Source organism: Dendrobates tinctorius, unplaced genomic scaffold (genome assembly GCF_039654945.1).
Source record: "Dendrobates tinctorius isolate UK_male_01 unplaced genomic scaffold, ASM3965494v1 ptg000231l, whole genome shotgun sequence".
Lineage (NCBI taxonomy): Eukaryota > Metazoa > Chordata > Amphibia > Anura > Dendrobatidae > Dendrobates > Dendrobates tinctorius.
In genome coordinates, this window is record NW_027361898.1 from 19732284 (window position 1) to 19760270 (window position 27987).

The 27987-nt window shown below is 44.1% G+C and overlaps 1 protein-coding gene across 6 annotated transcripts in view; it reads left to right on the forward strand.

Annotated features, from left to right (window-relative positions):
* The window catches only part of DLG3 (discs large MAGUK scaffold protein 3), a 332677-nt gene that overhangs the window by 232739 nt on the left and 71951 nt on the right, over nucleotides 1-27987 (forward strand). For 5 of the 6 annotated variants that reach the window (XM_073556135.1, XM_073556134.1, XM_073556137.1 and 2 more), the window contains 6 exons: nucleotides 8689-8739; nucleotides 9216-9340; nucleotides 10533-10702; nucleotides 16702-16838; nucleotides 16929-17073; nucleotides 21427-21580. In XM_073556135.1, the coding sequence (XP_073412236.1) occupies nucleotides 8689-8739; nucleotides 9216-9340; nucleotides 10533-10702; nucleotides 16702-16838; nucleotides 16929-17073; nucleotides 21427-21580 (782 nt within the window). Of the gene's footprint in view, nucleotides 1-8688; nucleotides 8740-9215; nucleotides 9341-10532; nucleotides 10703-16701; nucleotides 16839-16928; nucleotides 17074-21426; nucleotides 21581-21894; nucleotides 21936-27987 lie in introns of those variants that run through there. The other variant, XM_073556139.1, reaches the window with a different exon arrangement.

Below are 27987 nucleotides of genomic sequence, written 5' to 3' on the forward strand. Positions count from 1 at the left end.
ACCGCTAATAGTGCTTATTCATCGTTTGTAACATAAACCGCCAAATATGACAGAAACAAGAGTCTATATTGTTGCTGACTATTGTATGCTAGGCGAGGTCTATTATATTGTCATGCTGTGACTGTACATGATTAGGGAAAGGAGCCCTGCAACGTCCCTAGGACTGGGGCCATAATTATTCCTGCTCCCAAAAGCTCCTCTGAAAGTGAGGAGGTTTGGGCTACTAGCCTTAGGCTATGTGCACACGTTGCAGATTCACGTTGCGTTTTTTTCCGTGCGGAACCACAGGTAAAGTGACCTGCGGTTTTCTTGCGGTTTGGTCTGCGGTTTTGCCCTGCGGTTTCACACCTCTACTATGTTAAAGATGTGAAACCGCTGCGGAAACCACCCAAACAATTGAAATGCTGCGGATTGTAAACCGCAGCATAACCGCACGGAAAAAACCGCACCGTCAGCACAGCGTTTTTGAAAACCCATAGGGTTACATGGTACTGTACTTGGTCTGCGGAACTGCTGCGTTTCCGCAAGGCCAAAACCGCTGCAAAAACGCAGCAAAATCCGCAGCGTGTGCACATAGCCTAACTCTTCTCCTGTTATACCCTAAGTGGTCCCCTCCCCCTCCACCAGGAGGCCTGGGACAAAAATGCTATTGTATAAATGTGTAAGACAAACAGGGATAGCAAAAAAGCAACTAACATTCAAAACACTCACCAAAGTAAGAGAGGTATATAGGGAAGGGTAGGAATGTACAAACCAAATAGGAATAGGACAATGAGGAAAGCATACACCCAAAAACAGCTTGCAACAATCTACAGCAGCAAAAACTATCTCAAACTACAGCACAAAAACTCCAGGGAACACGGAAGTAAAGTTTCACTGGCGAGGAAGAGAAGGTCTTGACAGATTTTATAGAGAGGGGAAATGAGCAGGTCAGGATCAGCTGTCATATGGAGCTGCATGTTTTTAACCAACATAGAAAGGGTTGGTAACCTCTTTATCTACAAAGGAAACTAAATCCATTTATTATGGGAAACAATAGACACAGGCTAAATAGAAGACCCGCGATTTACAATATTTAATGATTTCCTAGCCTCAGATCTCCCTGGAGGATGTGACACACATGTGACACATATTCACTTTATGGCAGGTTTAAAAACTAGGTAAAAAGTTGTAATGTTTTGCTTACTTGGAAACCTTACCAGCTGCAAACTCTACAACTTGTAAAACAGTATCAGGAATAAAACTAAAGTTTGATTTCCAAAGGTTCTACATCTTTCATTTCTATTTATTTTCTGTATTATGTTACATCATTCTGTTATTTTCTATTCCAGTGTTGGACTGGGATACCAATGACCCAACAATAACATTACTGTCGGGGCCCACTAGTGGCATAACTAGAGTCCAAAGGGCCCCATTGCATACTTTGGACCTAGGCCCTCACCTACATGTTGGTCTGATGTATGGTCCCTTGTAGAGTTCTAGGTCCTATATTGACATGTATGCATGTTTGCCACCCCCTCCCCCCATGTAATAATATCCCCTGTCCTGGCTATTTCCTGTCATCTCCCCCATCATGGCACCAATTCTGCAATAATGTCTTTCATCCTAGGCCCCTTCCTGGTATAATGTCCTCCATTTTGTGCCCCTTCCTGTTATAATATACCCTGTCTTGGGCATCTTCCTGGTATAATGTCCTCCATTCTGTGCCCCTTCCTGTTATAATATACCCTGTCTTGGGCATCTTCCTGGTATAATGACCTCTATCCTTGGCTCCTTCCTGGTATAATGTTCCACTTCCTGGGCACTGTCCAGTAAAAACATCCCCCATCCTGGGCCCTTTCCTGAGACATCGTACCCCATCCTGGTATGACCCTTATCCTGGGTCCTTTCCTGGTATAATGTGTCACTTCCTGAGCCCCATGCAGTAATAACATCCCACATCCTGGGCCCCTTCCTGAAACAACATATCCCTTCCTGGTATAATGACCCTAATCCTAGGTCCCTTCCTGGTATAATATTTTTCATCCTGGGCCCCTTCCCTGTATAATGTTCTGCCACTATTTCCAGTACTTTAAATAAAAAAATAAAGAAACATAAAAAAAGTTCTTACCTTCCTCTGTTCCCATGCTGGCTTCCGTGTGCCGACATGGGCTGCCATTGGCATCACTGCCATGCACCGCTTGTGACGGCATCTGCCAGCCTCCAGGTCCCTGCACAACAACACGCTTCAGCTGAATGTGCATTCTCTGCGATCGCGATTGTTACACCCCTGCGGCCCACTGTTCAGCTACATGCAAATGTTATATTACCCTCCGTCACATATACACCTGTGCTTCTATATAATAAACTAGTTGGTTTGCCAAATGGCTGATTTGTCAGAACAAGTTTAATGCACCAACCACTGTGCATGTAGCAGGATGAGAGGCCCACTCCTGCACAGTGGCTTATTGGGGGATTGACCTGTTCCCTGTGGGCTAGCCTGCTCTATTCCCTCCATGTATATACATACCTTTTTATTTCTTTCATTTACTCATTCTGCTTTATTATGTACTTTTTTTCTTGATTTGGGAGTCTGCAGGCTGTAATTCTGTACTCGGCTTGCTAGCACCATCTAGTGGACAGTTATTTTTTTTCTATCTCAGAGCTAGAATTGGAGGAGAACCTTTTATTTGTAATAATTCCTGACTGGAGATCAGAAATGGCTTACTCACAAATAAGACTTCATAAGCAATGCCATTACTCTAATCTTTAACTAGCCCCTGATCAATAATATTTTTCAGCTCTAAAAATAATGCTTTATATACAAGGTTTGATATCGTCAGTGTTACATATCAAAGCTATGCTAACCAGAGCCATACAGGGAAGAAAGACGTCTCATTGCAAGGAAATGAATATATTAAATCAAAAAAATTGTGGTAAAGAAAGGCACAGTAGTTTCCCACACTTACAGGTAGTTAACTCCTCTTTAGAGAAAGGGAATGGGGCCCATCAAAGTTGGGTCTTCCCTCTCTTATAGTAGCCTCACTTTTGTATCTATGCCATGTATGCCCCTGAAGATAACACTAAGGCCACGTTCACACGTTCAGTATTGGGTCAGTATTTTACATCAGTATTTGTAAGCCAAAACCAGGAGTGGAACAATCAGAGGAAAAGTATAATAGAAACACATCACCACTTCTGTATTTATCACCCACTCCTGGCTTTGGCTTACACATACTGATGGAAAATACTGACCAAATACTGATCAAATATGATCGTGACCTAAGACCTAGTTTACCTTTGATACAATAGCTCCACACCTGCTTTTTCATTCATAAAAACTGCATTAAATTGCACAGTATGAATTTGTCCATTTTGTTTCTAATTAATTATCTGTACTCAGTAAATCTCACTTGCTTAACAATCTATTGCTGATTTAGTTGCCATGAGTTTGGATATTTACCTACCACAAATAGGTAGTATCCTGCTAACATTATTATTATTATTATTATTAATATTTATTTATATAGCACCATTGATTCCATTGTGCTGTACATGAGAATAGGTTACATACAAATTACAGATATCACTTACAGTAAACAAACTAACAATCACAGACTGATACAGAGTGGAGAGAGGACCCTGCCCTTTCGGACTTAAGCCCCCGTCACACATAGCGATCTCGCTAGCGAGATCGCTGCTGAGTCACAAGTTTTGTGACGCAACAGCGATCTCACCAGCGAGATCGCTGTGTGTGACAGCTATTAGCGACCGGCCCCCCTGCCGGGTATCGCTGATCGCTGTGGAAACCTCTGGACATTTTTGGGGTCGCTGGTCTCCCGCTGGCCAGCATGCATCGCTGCGTGTGACAGGCGGGAGACCAGCGACCAGCGAGCAGGAACTGGTAACTAGGGTAAACGCAGGGTTTCTAAGAGGCGCGCAGCGCCTAGAAACCCGATGTGTACCTTAGTTATCAGCGCGCTGATGCAGGGAGCTGGTAACCAAGGTACACATCGGGTTTCTAAGTGACGCACGCCCCTTAGAAACCCGAGGTGTACCTTAGTTACCAGCTCCCTGCATCAGCGCGCTGGTAACTAAAGTACACAGCGACACCGTGCGCTCGGCGTCACTGGTGCTTTGACAGCTCACCAGCGATCATATAGCGAATCACCAGCGATCCTGACACGTTGATATCGCTGGTCGGGATCGCTGGTGAGTCGCTATGTGTGACGGGGGCTTTACATTCTACAGGATGGTGGGGAAGGAGACAGTAGGTTGGGGGGTTGCAGCAGCTCCAGTGATGGTGAGGCGGTAGCTCCAGTAGTGGTGAGGAGGCAGCGGGGTCATTGCAGGCTGTAAGCTTTCCTGAAGAGATGGGTTTTCAGGTTCCGTCTGAAGGATCCGAGTGTGGATGATAGCTGGACGTGTTTGTGCGAAGAATTCCAGAGGATGGGGGCTATTCGGGAGAAGTCTTGGAGGCGGTCGGGTGAGGAGCAAATAAATGAGCAGAGAAGGAGGTCTTGAGAGGACCGGAGATTACGTGATGGAAGATATCAGGAGATTAGTTCAGAGATGTATGGAGGAGACAGGTTGTAGATGGCCTTGTAGGTCAGTATTAGTAATTTGAATTGGATACGCTGAGGGAATGGAAGCCAGTGAAGAGATTTGCAGAGGGGAGAAGCGGAGGAGTAGCGAGTAGAGAGATGGATTAGTCGGGCAGCAGAGTTAAGGATGGACTGAAGAGGTGCGAGGGTGTTAGCAGGGAGGCCACAGAAAAGGATGTTGCAATAGTCGAGATGGGAGATGATGAGGGCATGCACAAGAATTTTGTCATGGTTAGGCCACGGTTAATGTCCTGTTCTCACAGGGTTAACTTTTGCCGGCCTCTCTTTGGATCTGGGAGGGGTAGTTATACTCACTCCAGACTAGTATTCTCTGTCAGCTATACTGTTATTCTGGCTGTGTGTCTGACCGACCCCCCTGGTGTGTATGTACTGCATTGCTTGTTTGATTCCCATGTATGACCCGGCCTGTCCCCTCACTCTGAACTCCGTCTCACGTTTTAGGTACTATTGTCTTCTCTGGTTCTGACCTCCTGGCTTGGCTATTGTTACTCCGCTACCGTTTGCCCCTATTGTACCGTCTATTGCCCGTTCTGGTTTTCTGATCTATTGCTACGTCCTGACTATCCGCTCTGTCTAACCCTTTGGTACTGTCCTGCTATCTCGTGCATTGACCCCGGCATGATCTGGTTTCCGCCCCTGTCTATGCCCCTTGGTAACTTGTCCCGCAGTTACCTTTCTAGGAGTTTCCCTGCAGCGCCTAGCTCTGTGGAGCTTAGGCCACGCCCCCAGCAGTCACATGCTTCAGGTCCTGATAGTTTGAAGCACGCATTGTCACCGCTACTGCCCTGCTCCACAGGTATCTTTGAGCACTGTTTTTGTACTCAGGACACACGCACTGGCTCAGTAAGCGAGTGTAGTGCGGTGTTCCTGACACATTTTAGTAGAGTGAAGGTTGATGAAGGGACGGATTCTGGAAATATTTTTGAGCTGGAGGCGGCAGGAGGTGGAGAGAGCTTGGATGTGCGGTTTGAAGGACAGGGCAGAGTCAAGGGTTACTCCGAGGCAGCGGACCTCCGGTACGGGGGAAAGCGTGATGTCGTCAATTGTTATAGATAGGTCAGGTAAGGAGGATCTGTGAAATGGGGGAAAGATGATCAGTTCAAATTTGTCCACATTCAGTTTGAGGAAGCGGGAGGAGAAGAAGGAAGATATGGCTGATAGACACTGTGGGATGCTGGACAGCAGAGGTGACGTCTGGGCCAGAGAGGTAGATCTGAGTGTCATCGACATAAAGATGGTACTGGAATCCGTGTGACTTTATGAGTTGCCCCAGGCCAAGTGTATAGATTGAGAAGAGTAGGGGTCCTAGAACAGAGCCTTGGGGCACTCCAAGAAAGGGTGGGATGAGGAGGTAGTGTGGGAGTAGGAGACACTGAATGTGCGGTTGGAGAGGTGTGAGGAGATCCAGGATAGGGCAAGGTCTTTGTTGCCAAAGGAGGAGAGGATCTGTAGTATTTTGGCAGTGGTCAACTGTGTCGAAGACAGAGGACAGGTCTAGAAGGAGGAGTATAGAGTATTGTCCGTTTGCTTTGGCTGTAAGTAGGTCGTTAGTAATTTTGATCAGGGCTGTCTCAGTGGAGTGATGGTGGCTGAAACCAGATTGTAGATTGTCAAAGAGCAGGTTAGAGATGGGAGGAAAGCTCAGCGTGGACGTGCTGCTCCAGGAGTTTGGAAGCGAATAGGAGCAGCGATATTGGGCGATAGCTGGACATAGCGGTTGGGTCGAGGGTTTGCTTTTTGAGGATAGGCGTGATTGTAGCATGTTTGAAAGCAGAAGGGAAGGTACCGGAAGTTAGTGATAGGTTGAAGAGGTGGGTTAGAGATGGGATAAGAGTGGTGGCGAGGTTGGGGAGGAGGTGGGATGGGATGGGGTCAAGTGCACAAGTGGTGAGGTGTGATTTGGAGAGAAGATGAGCAAGCTCCCCTTCAGTGATGTTGGATAAGGAGGTTATGGGGTTTGGGCATTGGTCTGGTATACAAAGGGGTTGTGGTGGTTGAATAATAAAGACTTGCCGTGTTTGGTCTATCTTGTTTTTGAAGTGCATGGCGAAGTCCGCAGCAGAGATTAGGGAAGTTGGAGGAGGCAGTGGTGGGCGGAGGAGGGAGTTAAAAGTATTGAACAACTGTTTGGGGTTGTGGGATAAGGAAGATACAAGGGATGTAAAGTAGGCCTGTTTAGCAGAGGTGAGAGCTGATTTGAATGCGAGTGTTGCTTGTTTGAGTGCAGTGAAGTCGTCTTGGGAATGCGTTTTCTTCCAGCGCTGTTCAGCAATTCTGGATGCTTGCCGAAGCTTTTTAGTGGTGTTTTTGTGCCAGGGTTGTCTATTGATTCGTCGCACTCTGTTATGCATGACAGGGGCGACCGAGTCGAATGGCTGATGCAAGTAGTAATATCAGTAGTACTTAGAGGGAATCTATTAATAGGTTTCTGCTATTTAATCCGAGAGCAGCATAATATAGAGCTAGGGATGATGATTCCAGGGATGTGTCACTTACTAGGCCGTGTTGTAGTTTCAATACAATCAGTGTTTTATCAGTATTAGATTATCACTGCCTGACTGTCTGTGTAACCCCGCCCCCACCACTGATTGGCAGCACGCATGCATGTACACTGGGAGCTGCCAATCAGGGGTGTGGGTAGGGTTACACAGGGCTTAAAGTGGATGTCCAGGACTATTTTTTTATTAAGGGCATAAACACTAACAGGAAGGTATTTGCTAACAGAGACAGCTACTTGCCTGTTGTACCCAGCACCGGCTCAGATCAGTCACAGACTACTCCCGCTGACTGTTCAGCTGTTCCATGACAGAAGAGCCCTTCCTCTTTCGGGCTGCTCTATTGATGAGACACAACCTCTATTTTCTTGCAAACAGCTGACTCTCCTTAGTTAGGCAGCATGGAGCCGGAGTCAACACAGCAGTGCGGAAGGGAAGCATCTGCTGTCGATGGGTGCTACTGAATCGCTGGCAGGATTGGTCTGTGTCAGTAGATATTGGCACTGGGCACAAGAGACAGGAGGTTAGCAACTACCTTTCTGTTGGTTCTTAGGCTCATAGAAAAAAATCATATAGCCCTTGATAACCCCCTTTAACATTCTGACCACTGCTCCCTTTACAGACAAGAAAAGCAGGAATTCTATCAAAATTGCACCAAGCAGTACAGTAAGTGACACATCACTGAAATCAGGCTATCTGCCTCTATATCGTGCTGCTTTCAGATTACATCTAAATGCCTGCTGACAGATTCGTTTAAATTATTAGCTCATGCCTTGTGTTTTTTTTTCATCAGCAGAATGAAACAAAGCTTTAAACATTTCCTGTACCCCTTTATCCACATCCGCTCCCATAATCAAGTGGAACTTGATTGACAGATGTCTCTTGAATTACTTAGTGATCTTCTACGCATATTATCATTATTATTAATTATTATACAACTGGTTTCCAGCCAGAAATGAAAATGTACATTGCAGTCGGCCACCCAGGAGATCAGCGGCGGCAGTTTAGCGCTGTTAGTAGTGCAGCATCTAATGTTTTGGCACAGGAAGGGAGCTCAATTTGTCACCTTATCCATCCCCCATGACCTGATTGGTGGGTTGCTGTGGTAGTCGGGGGTCTAACAATAGCCCAACCCTTGTACTTAATAGAGGTAGGGGCTAATAGGATGCCGGTCAGTGTAAGCCCAGGTTCACACAAGTGTATTTCATAAATTCCTAGAATGACCACAATGCCCAGAGTGAACCCGGGTCATAGACAAATCTGAGTTTAAGTTCAGCATGGGAAATCCGTGGTCAGTCCTGGGGGCGTTACAGTCCATATATGACTGTGAAATATGCTTGTCTGAGCCCGGCCTAACACACAACTCTGCAGCACAGAAGTACAATACAAGTGAATGGGGTTTTAGAAAACTGCATCCTCACATGGATCAAAACACAGAAATATAGGGCTAGCTGCAAATTGGCCAATGTAGGTTGCAGATTTTTTGTTACAGATTTTGCAGAGGATTTGTATGAAGGTGTGAGATGGAAAATGATTACCATGTCTAAATATTCCCTAAAACTCTTGAATGATCCAATTTTTCTTTCCAGGTAAACGGCAGTGATGCTTTATACAAGTATGAAGAGATAGTATTGGAGAGGGTAAGTTTACCCGATAGTGAAACCCGCATTAACATCGCTTATCTGTAGGACAAACATTAGTTCTGCTGATTGGGTGCCCATCCGCTATCTCTCCCAAGTCTGTCATACACCGGGATCCTCAGCTCGGCCCACCGCCCCTGTGCTCTCTACCGGAGAATCGCTGCCAGACTCCTCTGGCGGAGGCTTATCTCAGTGAGAACAAAAGATCGGCGGCCCAAAGTGGACACTGCCAGATCCTTATCCCCCTGACATCAGCTGTTGTGAATGGCGGCTTCTGACTCTCCCCCATTACACTGTCGGCCAGGCCCACCGACATCAGTGGTTTGGCCGATTTTAGTCTTTTGTTAACTCTTATCCAATATCAGCAAATCATTTCAGAACATGTAAACCATCCTCACTTTAACAAAACAAAAAAAGCAAATTATGTCTAGTTTTCTTAAATATTGGAATCTTTATAATTTTATTACCTTTTGCAGGGAAACTCAGGACTGGGGTTCAGCATTGCTGGTGGAATTGATAATCCGCACGTCCCTGATGATCCTGGAATATTCATCACTAAGATCATCCCTGGAGGAGCTGCAGCAATGGATGGGAGACTAATGTGAGCGATGCGTGTGGTTCTCACTAGTATTTCCCATAAGGAGTAACAGTATTACTTTGATACAGCATTTTATATGTTTTCATCCTCTCAATTGCAAGCAGATGCATGCGGGGCTGGGTACTGATCACTACAAAAATCCCCTGGAAAGTGCTGAGGTCTGGAGACTCGCCACTGCTGCCTGAGTGCAATAGTTCCGTAGGCTTTGTAGTCTATGCTTCCTAGTGTATTCCTTCCTCCACTTTGTGCTTATCCTAGTCAGAGCTATAAGCGCTTGTCACCTGAGTTATGCACTTCACAGGGGTTTTTTTTTAAGCAATTGGTGGGGTCTCAGAACCTGGAATTAAGAGGATAAAAAAGTGTAAAAAAAATTGTATAAGAGGTTTAGTTACTTTATAAATGGTTTCAAGAAATGTTGCATAAATCATTAGTACAAACATTGCCCCCTGTATTCATCATTCTGACATCCTTCTTGATAGAGGAATCTGAAATTCATCTCAAAGGGGGTAGGCTACACGCTTTCTTGAGAAGTCTATGGCCAGGTAAAGGTTAGGAGCTGTTGAGGGAAGAGGCAGAACACACACATACATATACATAGTGCTGCAGCTTTCTAGTAAGTATTTTATCTCACCCAGTAGCAGGACAGGTGAACACTGTCATTTGATACTTCTTAGCTAAGTAGACACAATTTAAAAATTGCAGTTATTTATTAGGGGAAGTATAAGAAATGCATATTGTATATATTTTTAAACACTGGTATGCTACATGGCGTTCATTAGCTGTCTGATGTTACGAATTAAAGGGAACCTGTCACTTTCATCTAACTTTTCAGAATAGGCTGCTATGTGTGTGGGTCCATAAGGAAACTATTTCTAGCCATTATTTGACTTGTATCCTGTATTTTTCACCAGTTCTCCCGTCTATTGTCTCTATCTCTGAGTTTCAGTCCTCTCCAAGCTAGTGGGTGGAGACTAACTGCTATAATGTGACCACAGAGACAAAAGAATTCCTGTGGAGAGAAAGCATACAATGTCTCTTATAAGATATATCACAAAGTTCCTCATATTCACTTGTAATATTGATTTATGCAAAGTTTTTTTAAAACAACACTGACCAATAACATTATTATTTTAGTATTATGTAATTTACTCTCTATGCACCTTATTATAACCAATTTCCTTTGCTGTTGGCGCAGGGTTACTGACTGTGTCCTGCGAGTCAATGACGTCGATGTAACCGAGGTGGTGCACAGTAAAGCGGTGGAGGCTCTAAAAGAGGCTGGTCCTGTAGTAAGATTGCTGGTGCGACGTAGGCAAAGTCCTCCAGAGACTATTATGGAGGTCAATCTACTCAAAGGACCTAAAGGTCAGTGTGTAAAAGATATTCATCAATAATAAATTATAAACTTAAAGTGTGAAAAACTGTTATATACCGTATTTTTAGGACTATTAGGGTATGTGCACACGCTGCGGATTCTGCTGCGCTTCCGCAGCGGTTTTGGCCGCTGCGGACCCGCAGCAGTTTTAGCTGCGGTGTACAGTACCATTCAAATGAATGGTAAAAAAAAAACGCTGTGTAGACGTAGCGGAAAAATCCGCACGGATTTGCTGCGGTTTTGAAACCGCAGAAAGAATTGACATGTCAATTCTTTCTGCGGAATCCACAGCGGGTTCCTATCTCCACCATTGTGGAGATGGTGAATCCGCAGGACCAAACCGCAGGCAAAACCGCAGATAATCCGCAGGTCTTTTGACCTGCGGTTTATCTGCGGTTTTTGCAAAATCCGTGCAGATTAATCCGCAGCGGATTCCGCAGCGTCTGCACACACCCTAAGAGGCACTTTTTTCTCAAAAAAATTTGGGACGAAAATGGGGGGTGCGTCTTATAGTCCGAAAACAGGCTTACCGGGGGTTGCAGCAGTGGTGTAGCAGCGGACTCGGCGGCGGCAGATGTGTGGCAATGCTGAGGCTTGGTGTGGGAGGTGTGGAGTGAACCTGAGCAGGGTCCCCTTCCTCAGGATGCTGGAGACAGAAATGTGTTGTTGCAGTGGCCCAGTGTCTTCGGCAAGCAGAGCCGAGTGCACTACCGGTTTCCCTGCGGCCATCTTCCTAAAGCCGTGGGCTGCCGGAGGCGGCACGTGTGCAAATTGAGATCTCTGCAGCCCTCGGCTTCAGGAAAATGGCCTGTGCTACACTACATTCTATATAGACAGTGGGTCCTTTCATTGTTCATGCTGTCAGATCCTAATTCATGGTGGCTATGTGTGGAATTACTAGAGACTTCTCTATATACATAGTATTAACCTGCTCTCTTGTCACCTAATGCATTACAATTTAATCTTACAGCATCTTACAATTCTCAGGCTCCCCACAGTCTGTGTATCTATCACCCACCCACCTTTTTTTTCTGTGTGTTTGTAGATTTTGGAATTTTGTATGTCTTTTAATATTTGTATCAATAAAATCATGTTTTAATTAAATAAATATCTGATTAATTTAATTTGTCCTGGCACACTTTTTCTCGTCTCGGTATTATTAACTTATTCGGCAGCCATTTATGTCCATTGATACTTAAAATCTGTAGCTACTTAAACAGTCCAACATTTTTAAGAAAGCTGTAAAAATTATTTGTTTCCATGCATGCATTTAAGAAGAAAAAGTCCCCAAAAGGAGTACATATCCTTTAAAGAGGTTGTCCATTCGTTAGCATTGATGACCTATCCCTAGGATAGGTCATCAATCACTGATTGTTGGGGGTGCGACACCCGGCACCACCGCTGATCAGCTGTTCTAGGTGCCAGTGGCTGCTGGAACTGCCCAGTGGCGAAGCTGTTTCATCTTCTGATGTCCGCGGCCGGGTACTTCACATCCATTTTCAATTCAAATAGGGGGCGGATGTGCAGTACCCAGCAGTGGCCACTATACAGTCGACAGAGCTGCTGTAACTGAGCAGTTTCAGCTGCCGCCTACATCAAGAACAGCTGATCAGCGGGAGTGCCGATTGTCGCAGCCTCACGATCAGACATTGATAACCTATCCTAATAGGTCATCGATTTTAAAGTAGTGGACATCCTCTTTAAATATATAGGGCAGCACAATTACCAATTACAATTATATTATTCTTTGCTATGTTTAAAACATGCAGAATTTGCATTGTAAGTTCTGTAGGAGGGATCTATTTTGCAGGTAAATTGGTATACACAGTCACAGCGTCGGACTGGAGCACCTTGGGGCCACCAGAGAAAATCATTCATGGGGCCCACTGTGTAGCTACATAGAAATAAATACAAAACCACCAATTGTGCGGTAAAACACGCTAATATCCAGGTGTAATATAAGGTAGTACACGTCTTAATTATGTAGCAGGAGTGGGGGCAGCCCCCTCATAGGATATAATGTAGTCCCCTCATAGAATATAATGTAGCCCCCTCATAGAATATAATGTAGCCCTCATATAGTATAATGCAGCCCTCTCATAGAATATAATGTAGTCCCCCATAGAATATAATGGAACCCACCCATGGAATATAATGTAGCCCCCACATAGAATATAATGCAGCCCACTCATAGAATATAATGCAGCCCCCTCATAGGGTATAATGCATCCTGGACTTATATATTTGTATATATATACATATATATACATATATATATATATATATATATAACCAGGGAGGGATCCCACGGTGGTGACTATCGCCCAATATCACTCATTAACGTAGATGTGAAACTTTATGCAAAAATTTTAGCTAACCGACTAGCTCCCCTTCTACCTTTAGTTGTACATTCGGATCAGGTGGGGTTTGTACAGGGGAAGGAAGCGAGAGACGGGATAGGCAAAACTCTCATTCTGACTGCACATGCTAAATCAAAACGCAAACCGATGGCTCTGCTATCGATTGACGTGGAGAAAGCCTTTGACCGTGTACACTGGGGATTCATGTTTTCGGCATTACGGCACATAGGCCTGGGGAACCGTTTCCTACACAGGATTGCGGCTCTGTACTACGGCCCCTCGGCGAGAGTTAGGGTCAACGGTGCAATGTCAGACCCTTTCGCCATCGGGAACGGCACATGACAGGGATGCCCTCTGTCGCCTCTACTATATATATATATATATATATATATATATATACGGTAGTTATGGAACACTTGGCGGTAGCAATTAGGGGGAATCCCAGTGTGCACGGTCTATGGGTGGACCGTGTTCATTATAAAGTCTCTCTATGTGCGGACGACCTCCTATTGTATATATCTCAGCCGCACATTACCCTCCCGTCTTTGATGGTGGAGTTTCAAAAATACGGAGCAGTCAGTAATTGTAAAATTAATTTCCAGAAAACCGAAGCCCTTAATATATCCCTGGGACAAGCAGAACTTATGAGAACAATGGGGAATTTCCCCTTTCATTGGAAAGTCGGAGCTATTCTATATTTAGGCGTTCAAATTCCTACTGACATGACTGACCTTTATAAACTCAATTATTTGCCCCTTCTGGAATCGACCCTGAAACGATTGAGAGAGTACGGACGTAAGAATATCTCGTGGTTTGGAAGGATGAACTCCTTTAAGATGGACGTTCTTCCCAGGTTTTTATACCTGTTTCAGGCGGTCCCGATTGTACCGCCGAAGGCATTCTTCCAGACCATCAGATCTGCCCTGACTCGATTTATTTGGCAGACTTCCAAACCACGTTTAAAGTACTCCATTCTGACTACCCCGAAGTCCAAAGGCGGTGCGGGCCTCCCTGACCTGGAGCTTTACCATAGAGCCGCCTTACTAACACGTCTATTCGACTGGCAATTTGGCCATCGTTCCAAACAATGGGTTCAATTGAAACAGACATGCTTCAACATTCCTTTATGACATCTTCCTTGGATTCGATGCTATGACCTTACTGCAAACGACTCTGAAGGATCCACGGGCTTTCTGGTACGGGAGACATTGCGACTCTGGAATCATATTAAAATCAAAAAGACGTTGATTAGTGTCCTGAATCCGTTGACACCAATTTTTGGTAACCCAGATTTTCCTCCTGGTCGGTTCAGGGATCAATTTTTGGGTTGGCATATCAGTTCTGACTTACGCTTGGGACAGGTACTGGTGGGAGGAGATATCCCATCTTTGGAGGCAAGAACAGTTTCCCACTGGGAGGCTCTCCTGGATGGAATATAATCAGCTGAGGTCGTTTATTCGGGGTCATATGGTTGACCGCACTTCTCGCCACCCCATGACAAGACTGGAAAATTTATTACAGCAGCAGGACTCTCCCTCTCATCTGATTTCTCTTTTATATAAAGAATTCCACAATGGGAGCTCGGAAATGATCCTGAGTTACATCCGGGCATGGGAAGAGGAGATGGGATGTAAATTCTCTGCTGAGGGCCTTGACAAAGCTTACATTTTCACACACTAAATGTCCCCGGCTGGGGGCGCACAGGAGAAAAATTTCAAGATACTGACCAGATGTATCTATCCCCCGTTAGACTAAAGTCTATTTTTCCATCAGTAGATGATACATGTTGCCGGTGTGGAACCGAGAGAGGCACATTATTTCATATTTGGTGGCAGTGCCCTGCTATACAATCCTTCTGGAAGAGGGTGTTCTTGGCTTACCATAGAATCTCTGGAGATTATGTTCCCCCCCTAACCACAAATTGCCATCCTTTCGATTCTTCCAGGTCCCATATCCACTCAGAAACGGAGCCTTCTTAGGTTCTGTATCACCGCGGCACGTATGACAATTCCACGCCATTGGCGGAATGGGTGTCAGAATTCGCAGATATCTTCCGCATGGAAGAATTGTTGGCTGAAATGGCAGGAGACAACACTCGTTTGATCCGTGTGTGGCACCCTTGGATCTTATTCAAGGAAACTACTGGACTGTCTCAGCTGGTTGAGGAGGCTTCTTAGGGGCTGGCTCGGGGGTCTAGTGCCCATTTTTCCTTTTTCCCCCTTCCCTCTCTCCCCCCTCCCCCTTTTTTCCTTTTTTTTCTTTTTTCTTTTCCCCTTCCTTTCTTGTATTCCTTTTTCTTCTTTTCCTGAAATACACCTCTGCTGATGCATATAAAGAGAGCATTTTGAATGTTTGCAATTATTGTTTATTGCACCTGCTCATCTATATTACTAATGTATCGAAAGATAGTAGGAGAGGAAGACAACTCTTCAGTCTGCTTTATTGCATACATTCCTTGCTTATATAATGAATGTTTATATAATTGAGTTGACCAATCTATAATACTAGCTACTCGGTCTGAGTCTTGTAAATGGTTGTGTATTTGTATATAAACCAACACTCACTCTACCGAGAAGCACAAAAGATATGCTGACTCTATACGAGATTATCTATACTGTGATATTGTACAGTTTGGTGTATAACCTTTGCTATCTTGTATGTTTTGTTTTTCCTTGTCTACTTGTTGTTGTTTTGTTTTTGTTTTTTTCAATAGAAATAGATTCAACAATATATATAATGTCCAGGTTGCATTATACCCTATGAGGGGGCTACATAGGGTACATTATATTCTATGGGGGACTACATTATACTAAATGAGGGCTACATTATTTTCTATGGGGGTTACTTTATATTCTATGAGAGGGCTGCATTATATTCTATGGGGGGGCTACATTATATTCTATGAGGGACTATATATATATATATATATATATTATAATACTCACCTCTTCTCCTTGCTCCCACACTGATTCTGGCAACGGATCTGCTCCAGTGTCAGGAGCTGCGCTGCCGTCTGCCAGACACACAGCAGGTGCTCGATGAAGTGACAGTTGAATGCGGCACACATCGGAGGGCGGCGCTGGCGCTGGGCCCCTCTGACTTACTGCTCCATAGTGGCCACATAGGCTGGGGGTAGATGGGGGGCGTGGGCCCTAGTCTGCCGGCCCTGACAGCGGGCAGCGTTAGCCGGCTGCTGTGGCTAACACTGTCACTGACCAACCACTATTAAAGTGAAATGAATATTCACCCCTCTCCACACCCATGGGAGGCGTGGAGAAGAGTGAATATTCATTTCTCTTAAGCAGCGGGGACAGACTTTAGATGCAAACAGCCGGCTCCTGCCTCCTGTCACCTGCTGCTGCTCCACTGGCATCGGGGGCCCCCATGGCAGCTGTGTGGTGTGCCGCTATTAGCGTCATGCCACTTGCTGGGGGCCTCTGGAGCAGCAGGGGCCCTAGGAAGCTGCTGGCCCTGTATGCCAGTAGGTGTCAGTGCCAGGGCCCACCGGAGAATTTCTCCGGTGGGCCAGTCCGACCCTGCACAGTTAGTCAGTTGATTATGATACAGACATATAAGTGGTGACATCTGTGTGGGAACTGCAGCTTTAACCTTATGTGCACTTTCTACAGGGCTGGGGTTCAGTATTGCCGGAGGCATCGGTAACCAGCACATTCCAGGGGACAATAGTATCTATATCACCAAGATCATTGAAGGTGGAGCTGCGCAGAAAGATGGAAGACTACAGATCGGTGACAGGCTTTTAGCTGTGAGTAAAATAATGCTTAAAAATAACCCAATGAGGGAACAGATTTGGCTTCTTTTCATCAATGTTATGTTCTCTGTTGTTTTCTCTCAGGTGAATAACACCAACCTGCAGGATGTCAGACACGAGGAAGCCGTGGCCGCACTAAAGAACACCTCCGACATGGTTTATCTCAAAGTAGCTAAGCCTGGCCCTGTTCATCTCAATGAGATTTATGCTCCCCCTGACTACGCTAGCAGTGAGTATTGCATTGATTCCCAGTGAGGGCACAGTATTTGTGACAAGTTAGGTGGCTAAGAGCAGGTTTAGTTCTCCAGATAGCACTGGTCACTAATAAGACCATTATTACGTGCACTATGAAGTAGTAGCATGCCGTCTCCAATCTATGCAAATAAGGCTCTCCATATGTGCCAGAAGGTTACATTTAAAAGGTAACTGGTTTCCCTGGTAGTTCCTGGTAGTTCCTGTACTAAGCAGATGGTTTTAAAGCATCTCTACATGGCAGAAGCACAGCTAGCAGGGTATGGGGGAGGCAGCTGTCCCACACCCATGCACATAGGGTTCCACTAGCAAATTGTCTCACTGGTGAATCCTTTGAGATCTGAATCTTCCATGGCAAGCAGCGCAATACATCTTCCTCCCCGCCATATGAAAAATGCAATGACAAAAGTTTAAAAGGAACACATCATGTCTCCAAATGCTTCTAAACTGCAGATAGAGTTAATCTGCAGGTTAACAAGCAGTCCAATGTTGTCTGGTGAAGCTACAAGGAGAAAATGAACATTATTCCTGTAGGAGCTGATAACTGTTAGCAATAGAGGCGTGCCTTGAGCGGCTTCAGTCACTGCTCAGTACATAGTGAACCGTGGCTATAAGCACGCCCCAGCACAACGATTGGCAACTTGTTCTACACAGATGTGCTGCAGAGCAAGCTGTCAATAAGTGTGTCGGCTGGGGTGTGCTTACAGCCGCCACTCAAAGTATACTGATAAATATTAGGTTTTTTTTATTAAACATGTACACTCCTCAGCATTGAAGTGGCCACACCAAGAGGACAAGCCACTAGGTTACGGAAATCAAGGCGGTAAGAGGTGTCGCTAAGATCTCCAGTAATCAACTATTCAAGCACCAGTCCATGGCATGTGAGAAGGGCATAAAACCAGATTGAAAGCAAATTGTTTCCATATGAAACCACAAATTTTGGATCAAGTTTTGTGGGATGATTTTGTGATGCTTTTTATTTGTTGATGTGGATAGCCTGGATACCATGTGGGCTATGCTATTAAGAGGCCCTCACCAAGGAACGTCACACCGGTCCTACTGCTGTGATTATAGTGTGAGGTGGCATAATGTATGTAGCCGGACCCCTCTAGTTCTCATTCCAGCCATGTATACTGAAACTTGGCATTTCATTGATTTGGTCATGAAACCATTTCTCTAAAGTGTCCCAGGAACCATTTTGCAACAGGACAATGACAGGCCTCGTTTTGCTTGCGCTACTATGAGCAGCCTGTGTGGCCAATATGTGCTTCGGTGGCCTGCAGCATCTCCACACTTGCCTCTCATTGAACCTATCTTGGATGTCATTGTTTGACAGCTGCAAAGGGAGCTGCCAGCAGCGGATTTTGATGATTTGTGTGCCCAGGTGCATTCATCATGTCAGGAATTTCTTCAAACAACCATACCCCTGATGACGCCAGTATGGTGAAACATGTTGAAGAGGCAAAGAACTGACAATCTTTTAAGTTAACATGAGCGATGGCATACTTTAATAGCTGTTCAATAAAAGTGTAGGACGGCAGTCGCACTATATAGCAATAATACTTTCCTATAGGGATCTATTTGGATAGGAATTAAGTTCAGAAATTAAAGTTACATTTTAACTCTGTCTTTAAGGGATTGTTTTGCCTTTCTGCAATTTTGTAAATAATCAAAAATAAAAATTGTCTGAGGCAGGAAGGTGTTAAGTACCTTAATCACTCACATTGTTCATGTTGAAAAAGAGCACAGTGCTTGAAAATTAGGACCTATCTGATATCCACAATTCTCTACTTCTAAGTAGATTAAACTGTTATGATCTCTTTTACACCTTCACTTAAGTGTAGCTGCAAAACATGCATCTAGTTCTCCATCATCTAGTTTCAGGTGCATTCTGTTTCACCTATCACAAAATAAGGAACAAGGGGTGCACGTCCTCCCAATAGTTAAGGTCCAAGGAAATTAGTTTACAACAAGAAAGCTGCTATTATACTCACAGAATAAAAACTTGTTTACAATGTGCAAATTAAATCACGGTGAGATCAACTTGCCGGACTCAGAGTTTCTCCATTATATAGTTGATGGATGATTCCAAATCAACAGTGCAGCTTCTATCTGTCACATGTAGATGGAAAACAAGTAGGTGGGAAGGTGCACTGAACTGCTCGGCCACACCAAGGATGCCCCGAGCACCTCATTAGTGTACGATTTCTGGCAAACACAGCAACAGATTTAGGCTATGTGCACACGTAGCGGAACTTTCGCGGAAGTTACCGCAAGAATTCCGGAATTCCATTCCGCGGGAAAATCACATTTTAAATTCCCGCGATTTTCCTGCGGAAAAACTAGCGATTTGCAAGCGTAATGAGCTTGCAGAATGCTAGCGTTTTCCAAGCGATCTGGAGCATCGCTTGGAGAACTGATTGACAGGTTGGTCACACTCGTCAAACACAGTGTTTGACAAGTGTGACCAACTTTTTACTACTAAAAGCTAGGATGTAAAAAATAATAAAAAAAATAAAAAATATTGTTATTCTCACCTTCCGGCGTCCCGCGCAGCCTTCCCGCCTCTCTTCACGCTCCCGCTCCCGCGAGATCTCGACGTCATCGCGATCATTCTCGCAAAGGATTACTGGGACCGGGAGCGTGGAGAGAGGCGGGAAGGCTGCGCGGGACACTGGAAGGTGAGAATAACAATATTTTTTATTTTAATTCTGTATTTTACAGGGATATGGTACCCAGAGCCCGGAGGACAGTCTCCTCTCCTCCGGACCGTGGGTACCATCCGCAAATGTTCTGCTTACTTTTCGCATGGTGGGCACAGCCACATGTGGGAAGTAAGCAGAACAATGCAATCCTATGGGTGCGGGATCGCCGCGATTCCGCTAAATTAATGAGCATGCTGCATTTTTTACCGCAAAGCGATTCCGCTGCGGAAAAAAATGCAGCATTAGCACAGCATTGCGGAATCCCATAGGAATGCATGGGATGCTTATTTTTTGGGGCAGAAACGTGCGTTTAAAACCGCCGCGAAAACTCGAAAAAAACGCGACATGTGAGCTCAGCCTTAGACACTAAACATAAGATTTTAATCAGAGCTATGTCCCTTAGAAAATGCAGTGCTTAGTTTGAATAGTCATGTTTTGCAGACAGAGCTCCTTTATCCCCTTTCTGACATGTGCCGTAATGCTACACACATGTCTGATTACCCCTGTTTGATGCAGGCTCTGGTGCTAAGCCAGCACCTTTCCGGTCACATGGCAGTTGATATATACAGCTGACATGTGCCCGCAACAACCCACAAATGCCGATGTCCAATCTCTGACAGCGGCATTTTACTAGCACTTACAGTAAGCGTGTCACTGGCCCCCCCATCGTTGACCCCGTCACATGATCGCGGGTTACTGATGGGTTGGCATGACAACCAGAGATCTGCAGCAGACCTCTGTGGTTGTCATTGCCAGATTGCTATGAGTGCCATCCAGTAGTCGGCACTCATAGCTAATGAGCATTTCAGGGACACACAGGCGATCTGATCGTCACCTGTATGTAGCAGAGGAGATCAGACAACTGCAGCTTCTAGTCTCCCATGGAGACTATTGAAGCATGCAAAAAGTGAAAAAAAAAATAAAAGTTCAAATCACCCCCCATTTGCCCCATTTAAAGTAAAAAAATGTAAAAACAAATCAAATATACACATATTTGGTATCGCCGTGTTCAGAATTGCCAGATCTATCATTATTTAAAGAATGAACCTGATCACTAAACGACGAGAAGAAAATTCAAAACTCCAGAATTACGGGGAGGTTTTTTTTGAGCAAGGTAAAAAAAAAATGTGGAATTGCCCTTTTTTTTTTTTTTTTTTTTTTTTTTTTTTTTTTTTTTTTTTTTGGCAATTTCACCACACTTGGATTTTTTTCCCCCGTTTTCTACTACATGATATGTTATAACCAATGGTGGCCTTCAAAATTACAACTTGTCCCGCAAAAAAAAAACAAGCCTTCGCACGAACATTGAAAAAAAAGTTATGGCTCTGGGAAAAGGTGAGGAGCAAAAAAATGAAACTGTAAAAACTGAAAATGGCCTGGGGGTTAAGGGGTTAAGAAAAATGTTTGATTACTCCATGAGAATACTCTTCTTGCTCAAGACAGTAACCATGTGCTTACCAGTTCAGTTACAAGGATATTTATTTCTTCTTTCACTACTCACTGCAGAATCGCATGATAGAATTAGTTGTGGCAAATCTCATTCTGTCATGTTCTTCCAGTGCTATTACAGTCTGTCTGTCCTAGATCCTATTTCATGGAATTTGTCTGTCTTCTTGATTCTGCAGCTTTCACTGTTGATAATCACATAAGCCATAACTCCACTCTGGGAGGATACCTGAGCAGCGTGGAGAGTAAATCTCCTTATCAGCCCCCTCAAGTCACCCCGTCTAGATACTCTCCTGTTCCTCGACACATGCTAGGAGAAGAAGACTTCACCAGGTGAGACTTAGGTGTAAGATGAGACAAGGAAACATCATAGCATGACATTCTTATGAAGGCCATCTCCATATTTCATTGTGATTACCCTCCAATTTATCATCAGAAAAGTAGAAAAAGTGAAGAAATTTTACTTTTAAAAATTGTAATTCCATCAGCGAAAGCTATTGTAGAGTGTCACGTGAAGAATTCAGACGGTTTCGAAAGACAGTAACTCAAAACTCTGTTGACAAGTCAGGACAGGAGTGTTCAAATAGTGACAGAAGGCGAAAAATTCAGTGCTTATCACCTCCCACTCCAGGCTGACATAGCCCAGAAGGGAACGGTAGAGCATGGAGTCTGCAGATTGTAGAGCCGGGTGAGTTTACTGTTCACCGTTTATGATGAGTAATCATTTCGATTGATTGCATGTGAACAGCAGGAAGTGAGCGATCACTGAACGCGGCGTAGGGCGCGTGATCTGTGAAGGGAAGCACAAATGGCACAAGGCTATTTCCCCGGCATTATTTGATCGAGACAGAACACAATTCACACTGCTTGCTTTAATCAGGAAAGCTCATTTGCAAATTGCAGCCTAAAATTTACCTGATCGGATCGGTTTTTCATATATGAAACATAATGGGGGAAGTTTGTCATTGTATCCTGTATGGAACCTATTCTTTTTATGACCAGAGGAGATATTAGGAACGCCTACTAACAGGTAAGAAGCCCATCATAATTGTGTAGTGCCTACATGTCTCGGTATATAGCAATATGAGCAATATCCAAGCATCCATGACCATAAAAGTAACCAAGTCTGTTCTTCAGCCATGTCCTTCCTTCAACCTGTCCCTAGAATGCTGTGAATTGCATGTATTTATATTGAATAGTAAGACCCTGGTCAGTGCTTACTGCAGGGGTCCTCCTAGAATAGAAAGATTGAAATGTAGACTAGATCACAATATGATATCAAGTTGCCTCATTTTGCATTAAAAGCTGAAGTACTGAGAAACATGAAATGGTAAGGCGCACGTCTCACACATTTAAATGAACTTTGCGAGGCACAAGGGGGCAGTAGTGCTCAGATGTCCAACGTTCCTTGTCTAAGTGCATGATAATGGTCTCTGTGACAGTGACATGGATATTTAAAATAGTTAGACTTGCCAATCACGTCCCGATCGTGCAGCGCTGAGGAATATATTTTATATTTTTATAATAGTAATGATATAAAAAAAAAGGACACTTTCACTTTAAGAAAAAGGTGTCTGCTCAAAGTTCTGTTTGCAGAAGGAGGAAACGGAGAAAACCAGGAAAAGGGTTAGAAAGAAAACACAGTGAATGGGACAAGAGGGTTGGCGTAAGTAACTGCAAACATTCCTAAGGGGGACAGTATTACTTATATACTGTACATTGTTGGTACATCCATCTGACTACATTGTTACATATTTACTGGTAAATATTTTACACTGTTCACATTCATGTCCATTAGTTGTCCCATCACATAAAGTAACGACAGTGTTTGATAAGTCCCATCAATGACGTCTTAGATTAGGGGGGTGGTCTCGGACTGAGTGACAGCCATTCCTTATGGGCACTGCCTGCAACGTCTATGAGATGGTCACCAACTATCTCTTTTCTGCATTATCTTTGGTGTAGTAACTATCACCTGCCAGCAGGCTCGGACTGGCCCACAGGGGGACAGGTAAATCCTCCGGTGGGCCCTGTGCAAGGTGGAATCTTATTAATTTGACAATCTACCCAGTTCATTGTTAAGTAAACTTGTGATTGAGGATAATGTCACCACTGCATGAAGCTGAAAAGTGGGGCCCTGCAGTTGGTTATCGGTGGGCCCTTGACATTCGAGTCTGAAACTGCCTGCTAGTACCAGTATTCTACAAAAATCCTCATATATATCTATGGGGAAAGTTTATGCAGGTACATGGGGATCAGCAGCTGCCACGTACCATGGGATACCGCACTTGTATCACTGGATTGAGCCGGTTAAACTCTAAAGAGCCAAATCCTAGTTTTCCCTCCAGCAGAGCTTGTGGACAGTCAGCTTAGTTCTATATAACAGTCATCTAATATAATGTGTCTGTACAGGTTAACCCTTCCACGGTCAGCCTAATTGCACTATATAGATTCCTATCTTCCCCAACCTTTGAAACTTTAGGTAAATGGGCAAACAAGGGCCAAGAGCAAGGTTGGGAAATAGTGAAAAGACAGCAATAGATTATTGAACAGGTTGTTCACTACATTTACATTCATGACGGTATTCTTAAGGCCCCGTTACACACATCAATGTCCCAGCGATCCCACCAACGATCCGACGTGGATGGGATCGCTGGGACATAGTTAGCTGATCGTTGGTGAGCTGTCACATAGACAGACCCACCAGCGATCAGGATCAGCGAGCAGGCTGGTATCCAAGGTAAACAGAGGGTATCTAAGAGCCGCGCGCGATGCATGCTGGCCAGCGGGAGACCAATGATCAAAAAATGGCCTAGGACGATGGGGCGCGATCAGCGAAACCCGGCAGGGGGGCCGGTCGCTGATACCTGTCACACACAGCGATCTCGCTGTGGCGTCACAAAGTCAGCGATCTCGCTGGCGATCTCGCTCTGTGTGACGGGGCCTTTAGAATAGGTCGTCAATGTAAGATCAGTGGGGTCCAACACATGGCACCCCTATGGTCTTGTATTGATGACCTAGCCTAAGAGTAATGTCATTAATGTAAAAGTAGTGAACAACCCCATTTAAACAAAGGAATCCAGACAAAAACACTAAGTCAGCATGTCAGCTGTTTTGGCTGCAATAAAATGCTGCCACCGCCTTTCAGGGCTTATCTACAGTATTCTGTTATGCTGCAAATTTGTCCCTGGTCCAACCTGAAGGAAAAATAAGTTTTATTATACTCACCTGGCTGGGGGGCGGATCCGATGCAGTCCAGTCCGATGGGTGTCGCAGGTCTAGGTCCGGCGCCTCCAATCTCGGCTTTGACCTTGCTGCAGTTTGGTCACACAGCCAGAAGCTGCCATGTTCTAGGCCATAAAGAAGGAATCTGAAATAGGGATAAATACTGTGACTATCAAAAAGGCTAAACGTATAGAATTAACTAAGATGCTAAACGCATAGTGTGTACATTTGTTTTTTGGAATATACAACAGGGACCTCCAGGAATCTTTGAAAGAGATGGTCTGTCTCCTTTTGTAATTTAAAGGGTATACGTCACCAGGTTTTCCTTGCCCCTTCTCAGATCAGCATGAAGTAGGGATAAAGCCCCTGATTCCCAGCTATGTCACTGTCAAAGTTTTAATAAAGTCCCTGTTTTTTCTGCTGCAGATGTAGCAGTTCTCTAATACTCTGTATAACCCCGCCCACACCACTGATTGGCTGTTTTCTGTGAACACACTGCATAGGGAGTAAGCTGCCAATCAGTGGTGGGGCAGGGTTATTCAGAGTATGAATATGGAGGACTACATGGCAGCAGGTTTGCTAGTCCTCTAGTGTTAATCTACTGATAAAACAGGGATTTTATGCAAACTAGAACAAGCAGCCCAATAAGTTACACTGCCGGAATTAGGTTCTCTGTCTCTAAATCATGCAGCTCTCAGATTATGTGTCTAAAACCTGGAGACACATTCCCTTTTTAATGACAGCTTTCTAGTCACCCGCACTGTGTAAAATAGCTAAGCTATAGTTATCATAAAGTGCGTGCAATGTGTTCCAGCATAGAAAATAACCTGTTGGACGTGATGGAAAGGGGTGAAATGTCACACTCTGCACAGTCCATACATGTGGTGTAACGCAGGCCTACGGAGTGTTAAATGAGCATTTCACGCATAGCTGTCAGCATAGCAATGCACTGCTCTGAGGCTGTCACCCAGTACCCTGCCTTTTCAGTGGGACTGCAGTGATTTATAGCACTCATGCCATAGGTGTCTACACATTGAAGTGACACATTTGATAAAGTCTGGCAGCACGTTAATGGCCAAAGACACTTGTTATGCAGCTCCTCCTATATGTCCTGTCTCTGCACCCGCCTCCTGAACTCCACTTACATTGGAACATTTTTTTTAAATAACCGTAATATGTCATTATACTGGAACATTGACCTAAAGGAAGACTGAAAGGAAGGTTTCGTCAGGTAAGCCTACTGTGCAGATATTATGACCAATTCCAGATAAACCTGTTTTGCAAACCTCTAGTTTCAGAGATGAATGCTGGGAATTTAATATCCGACTTACTGACACATAGACAGGATAATAATTAGTTTGCTCAAGTGCACAACCTTCCAAATCTAAAAAAAAACTCTCTGTCCATTGAAGACTTTTCTGGGCCTGAAGATGTTCTAAGTTTTCAAAGTAGCCACATATTACAGATGGCCATTATTAACTGATGCCGGAGGCCTGGCATCATGTGTTCTGCCAAGCATGGCTGCCTTCTAAGTAGTATGTAGAAGGAACACAAACCTGACACAGATTAACTGTATTACTTATTTATCATTGCATTTAATAGACTGCGCATACATGAAATCAGTCATTATCAGTGGTAGCTATGCAACCCATAGCTGACTGTCCAGGGGGCTGGCACTAGGCATCAGTTCAGTAGATGAGCCCACCAAAGATATAGAAACTCTCCAATATGAACAAATGGAAAATGTCTCGGATATTTGGAACCATCCTTCAAAACAAGACGTCGGTGACATGAAAAATGGCTCTGTATAAATAAGGTTCAGGCCTCAAGGACAGGGTAGAGCAATGGGCAGGGGCAGGGTTGGACTGGCCCACCAGAGAACCGGAGATTCCTCTGGTGGGCCCTAGCTTCTTCTTTAGGGGAGCTGATAGTGCAAACCTTGCAGCTTCCATGGGACTCTTGAGTGGGGAAGAAAGGTGGGCCCCCTGAATCAAATCCTCTGGTAGGCCCAATGTTCTTCAGTCTGACACTGGGCAGGGGCGATACGTGGCAGTGTCGACAGGACAGCCTTTTTGGCACCCTGTGAAAAAGCTTGGCAACCTCGCTTTTCCCCTCATTGTTGTTTCTTCATTTGATTGTGGTTATTCTAGTGGGCCACAGCATATTTATTAATTAAAAGATATTTCTTGTGCAGAATCTAATATCTTCAGCACGTTCCATAAGTAATTCTTAGTGTAAGTTCACACCAGTGTGTAAAATGTCGTTCAGGAAAGTGGGACAATTTTTTTTTTTCTTGTTTGTCATCCATGTGCAATCTGTTTTTAAGTCCTGACTAAGAGGGGTTAAGCTCGAAACGTGTAGACTCATGTACTTTTTATTCTCTTTGTAAGTTTTGATTTATAATTTTTCCCTTTTTTAACTGTGTTGCCAATGAAATAGTGTTTTAATAGACTTGCCTCATTTCCTGCGGACGCTGGATTTTTCCATTTTGCTGCTATTTCCAAAGAAGTGACATAAGACGGAGCATGTGCACAATGTCATTTTTTGGAAACCACCCGAAAAACCTGCCGTTTGTACATACCGTAAAGCTTCTTTGGCTCATAGTTTCTTTGCAGCATTTTTTTTTTTGTTTTAAAAGAACACCATGATTTTCATGCATTGTTCACCAGCAGTTTTTTTTAGGGGAGAGGGGTAGGGTGGGAGTATAATTTTAACCTATTGATTCAAACAAATTATCTAGCCAAAACATTTTTTACTGCAGAAAAACTAAAAATATGCCACAAACAATTGATATTTTTGTAAAGAACAAACACTGTGTGCGTGAAATCACCCTAAGGCTATGTTCACACATTGCGTTTTCGCTGCATTTTTTTTCTGCACTCAAAACCTGCTCTCTTGGCAGTAAAGATGCTGCTTACGAAAAGCAGATGTTGATGCGTTTGTATTGTCTCTTGAGCATGTTGATAAAGTTTTGTTCCCCACCAAAAAATTATGATGTCACTTCCTTAAGGTTTTTGCACCAAAAACGCAGCAAAACCTGATACCCGTGTTTTTGGTTTTTTTTATTGCATTTTTGCACATACTGCTTTCTACGGATGAAAAATGCTGAAAGACGTGACATGCTGCAGTTTGCAAAAAAACGCAGCAGTTTTCCAAATTGGTCTAGAAAAAAAAAAAAACAATTTGCATGAGATTTCTGAAATCTCATAGCTTTTGATGATACTGTTAAACACAGCTTAAAATTTGCTTAAAAAAAGCCGCAAAAATGCAATGTGTGAACATAGCCTTAGTAGGAAAATGATTACGAAGAGAAAAAGGTGTGCTAGAAAAGAGATCACATTGAGGAGGAAAAAAAAAATGTTTGGGTGGTGCAGAATAACAGGCGACACAAATTAGTCAACTGTCATTCCACCCTATTGTAAAAAAGTGGCTTGTTTGGAAGAACCTGGTAGACATGTGGACTGATGACGTCACCATTATTAGTGTTCCCTGTGACCAGATGACAGTCAGCTCAC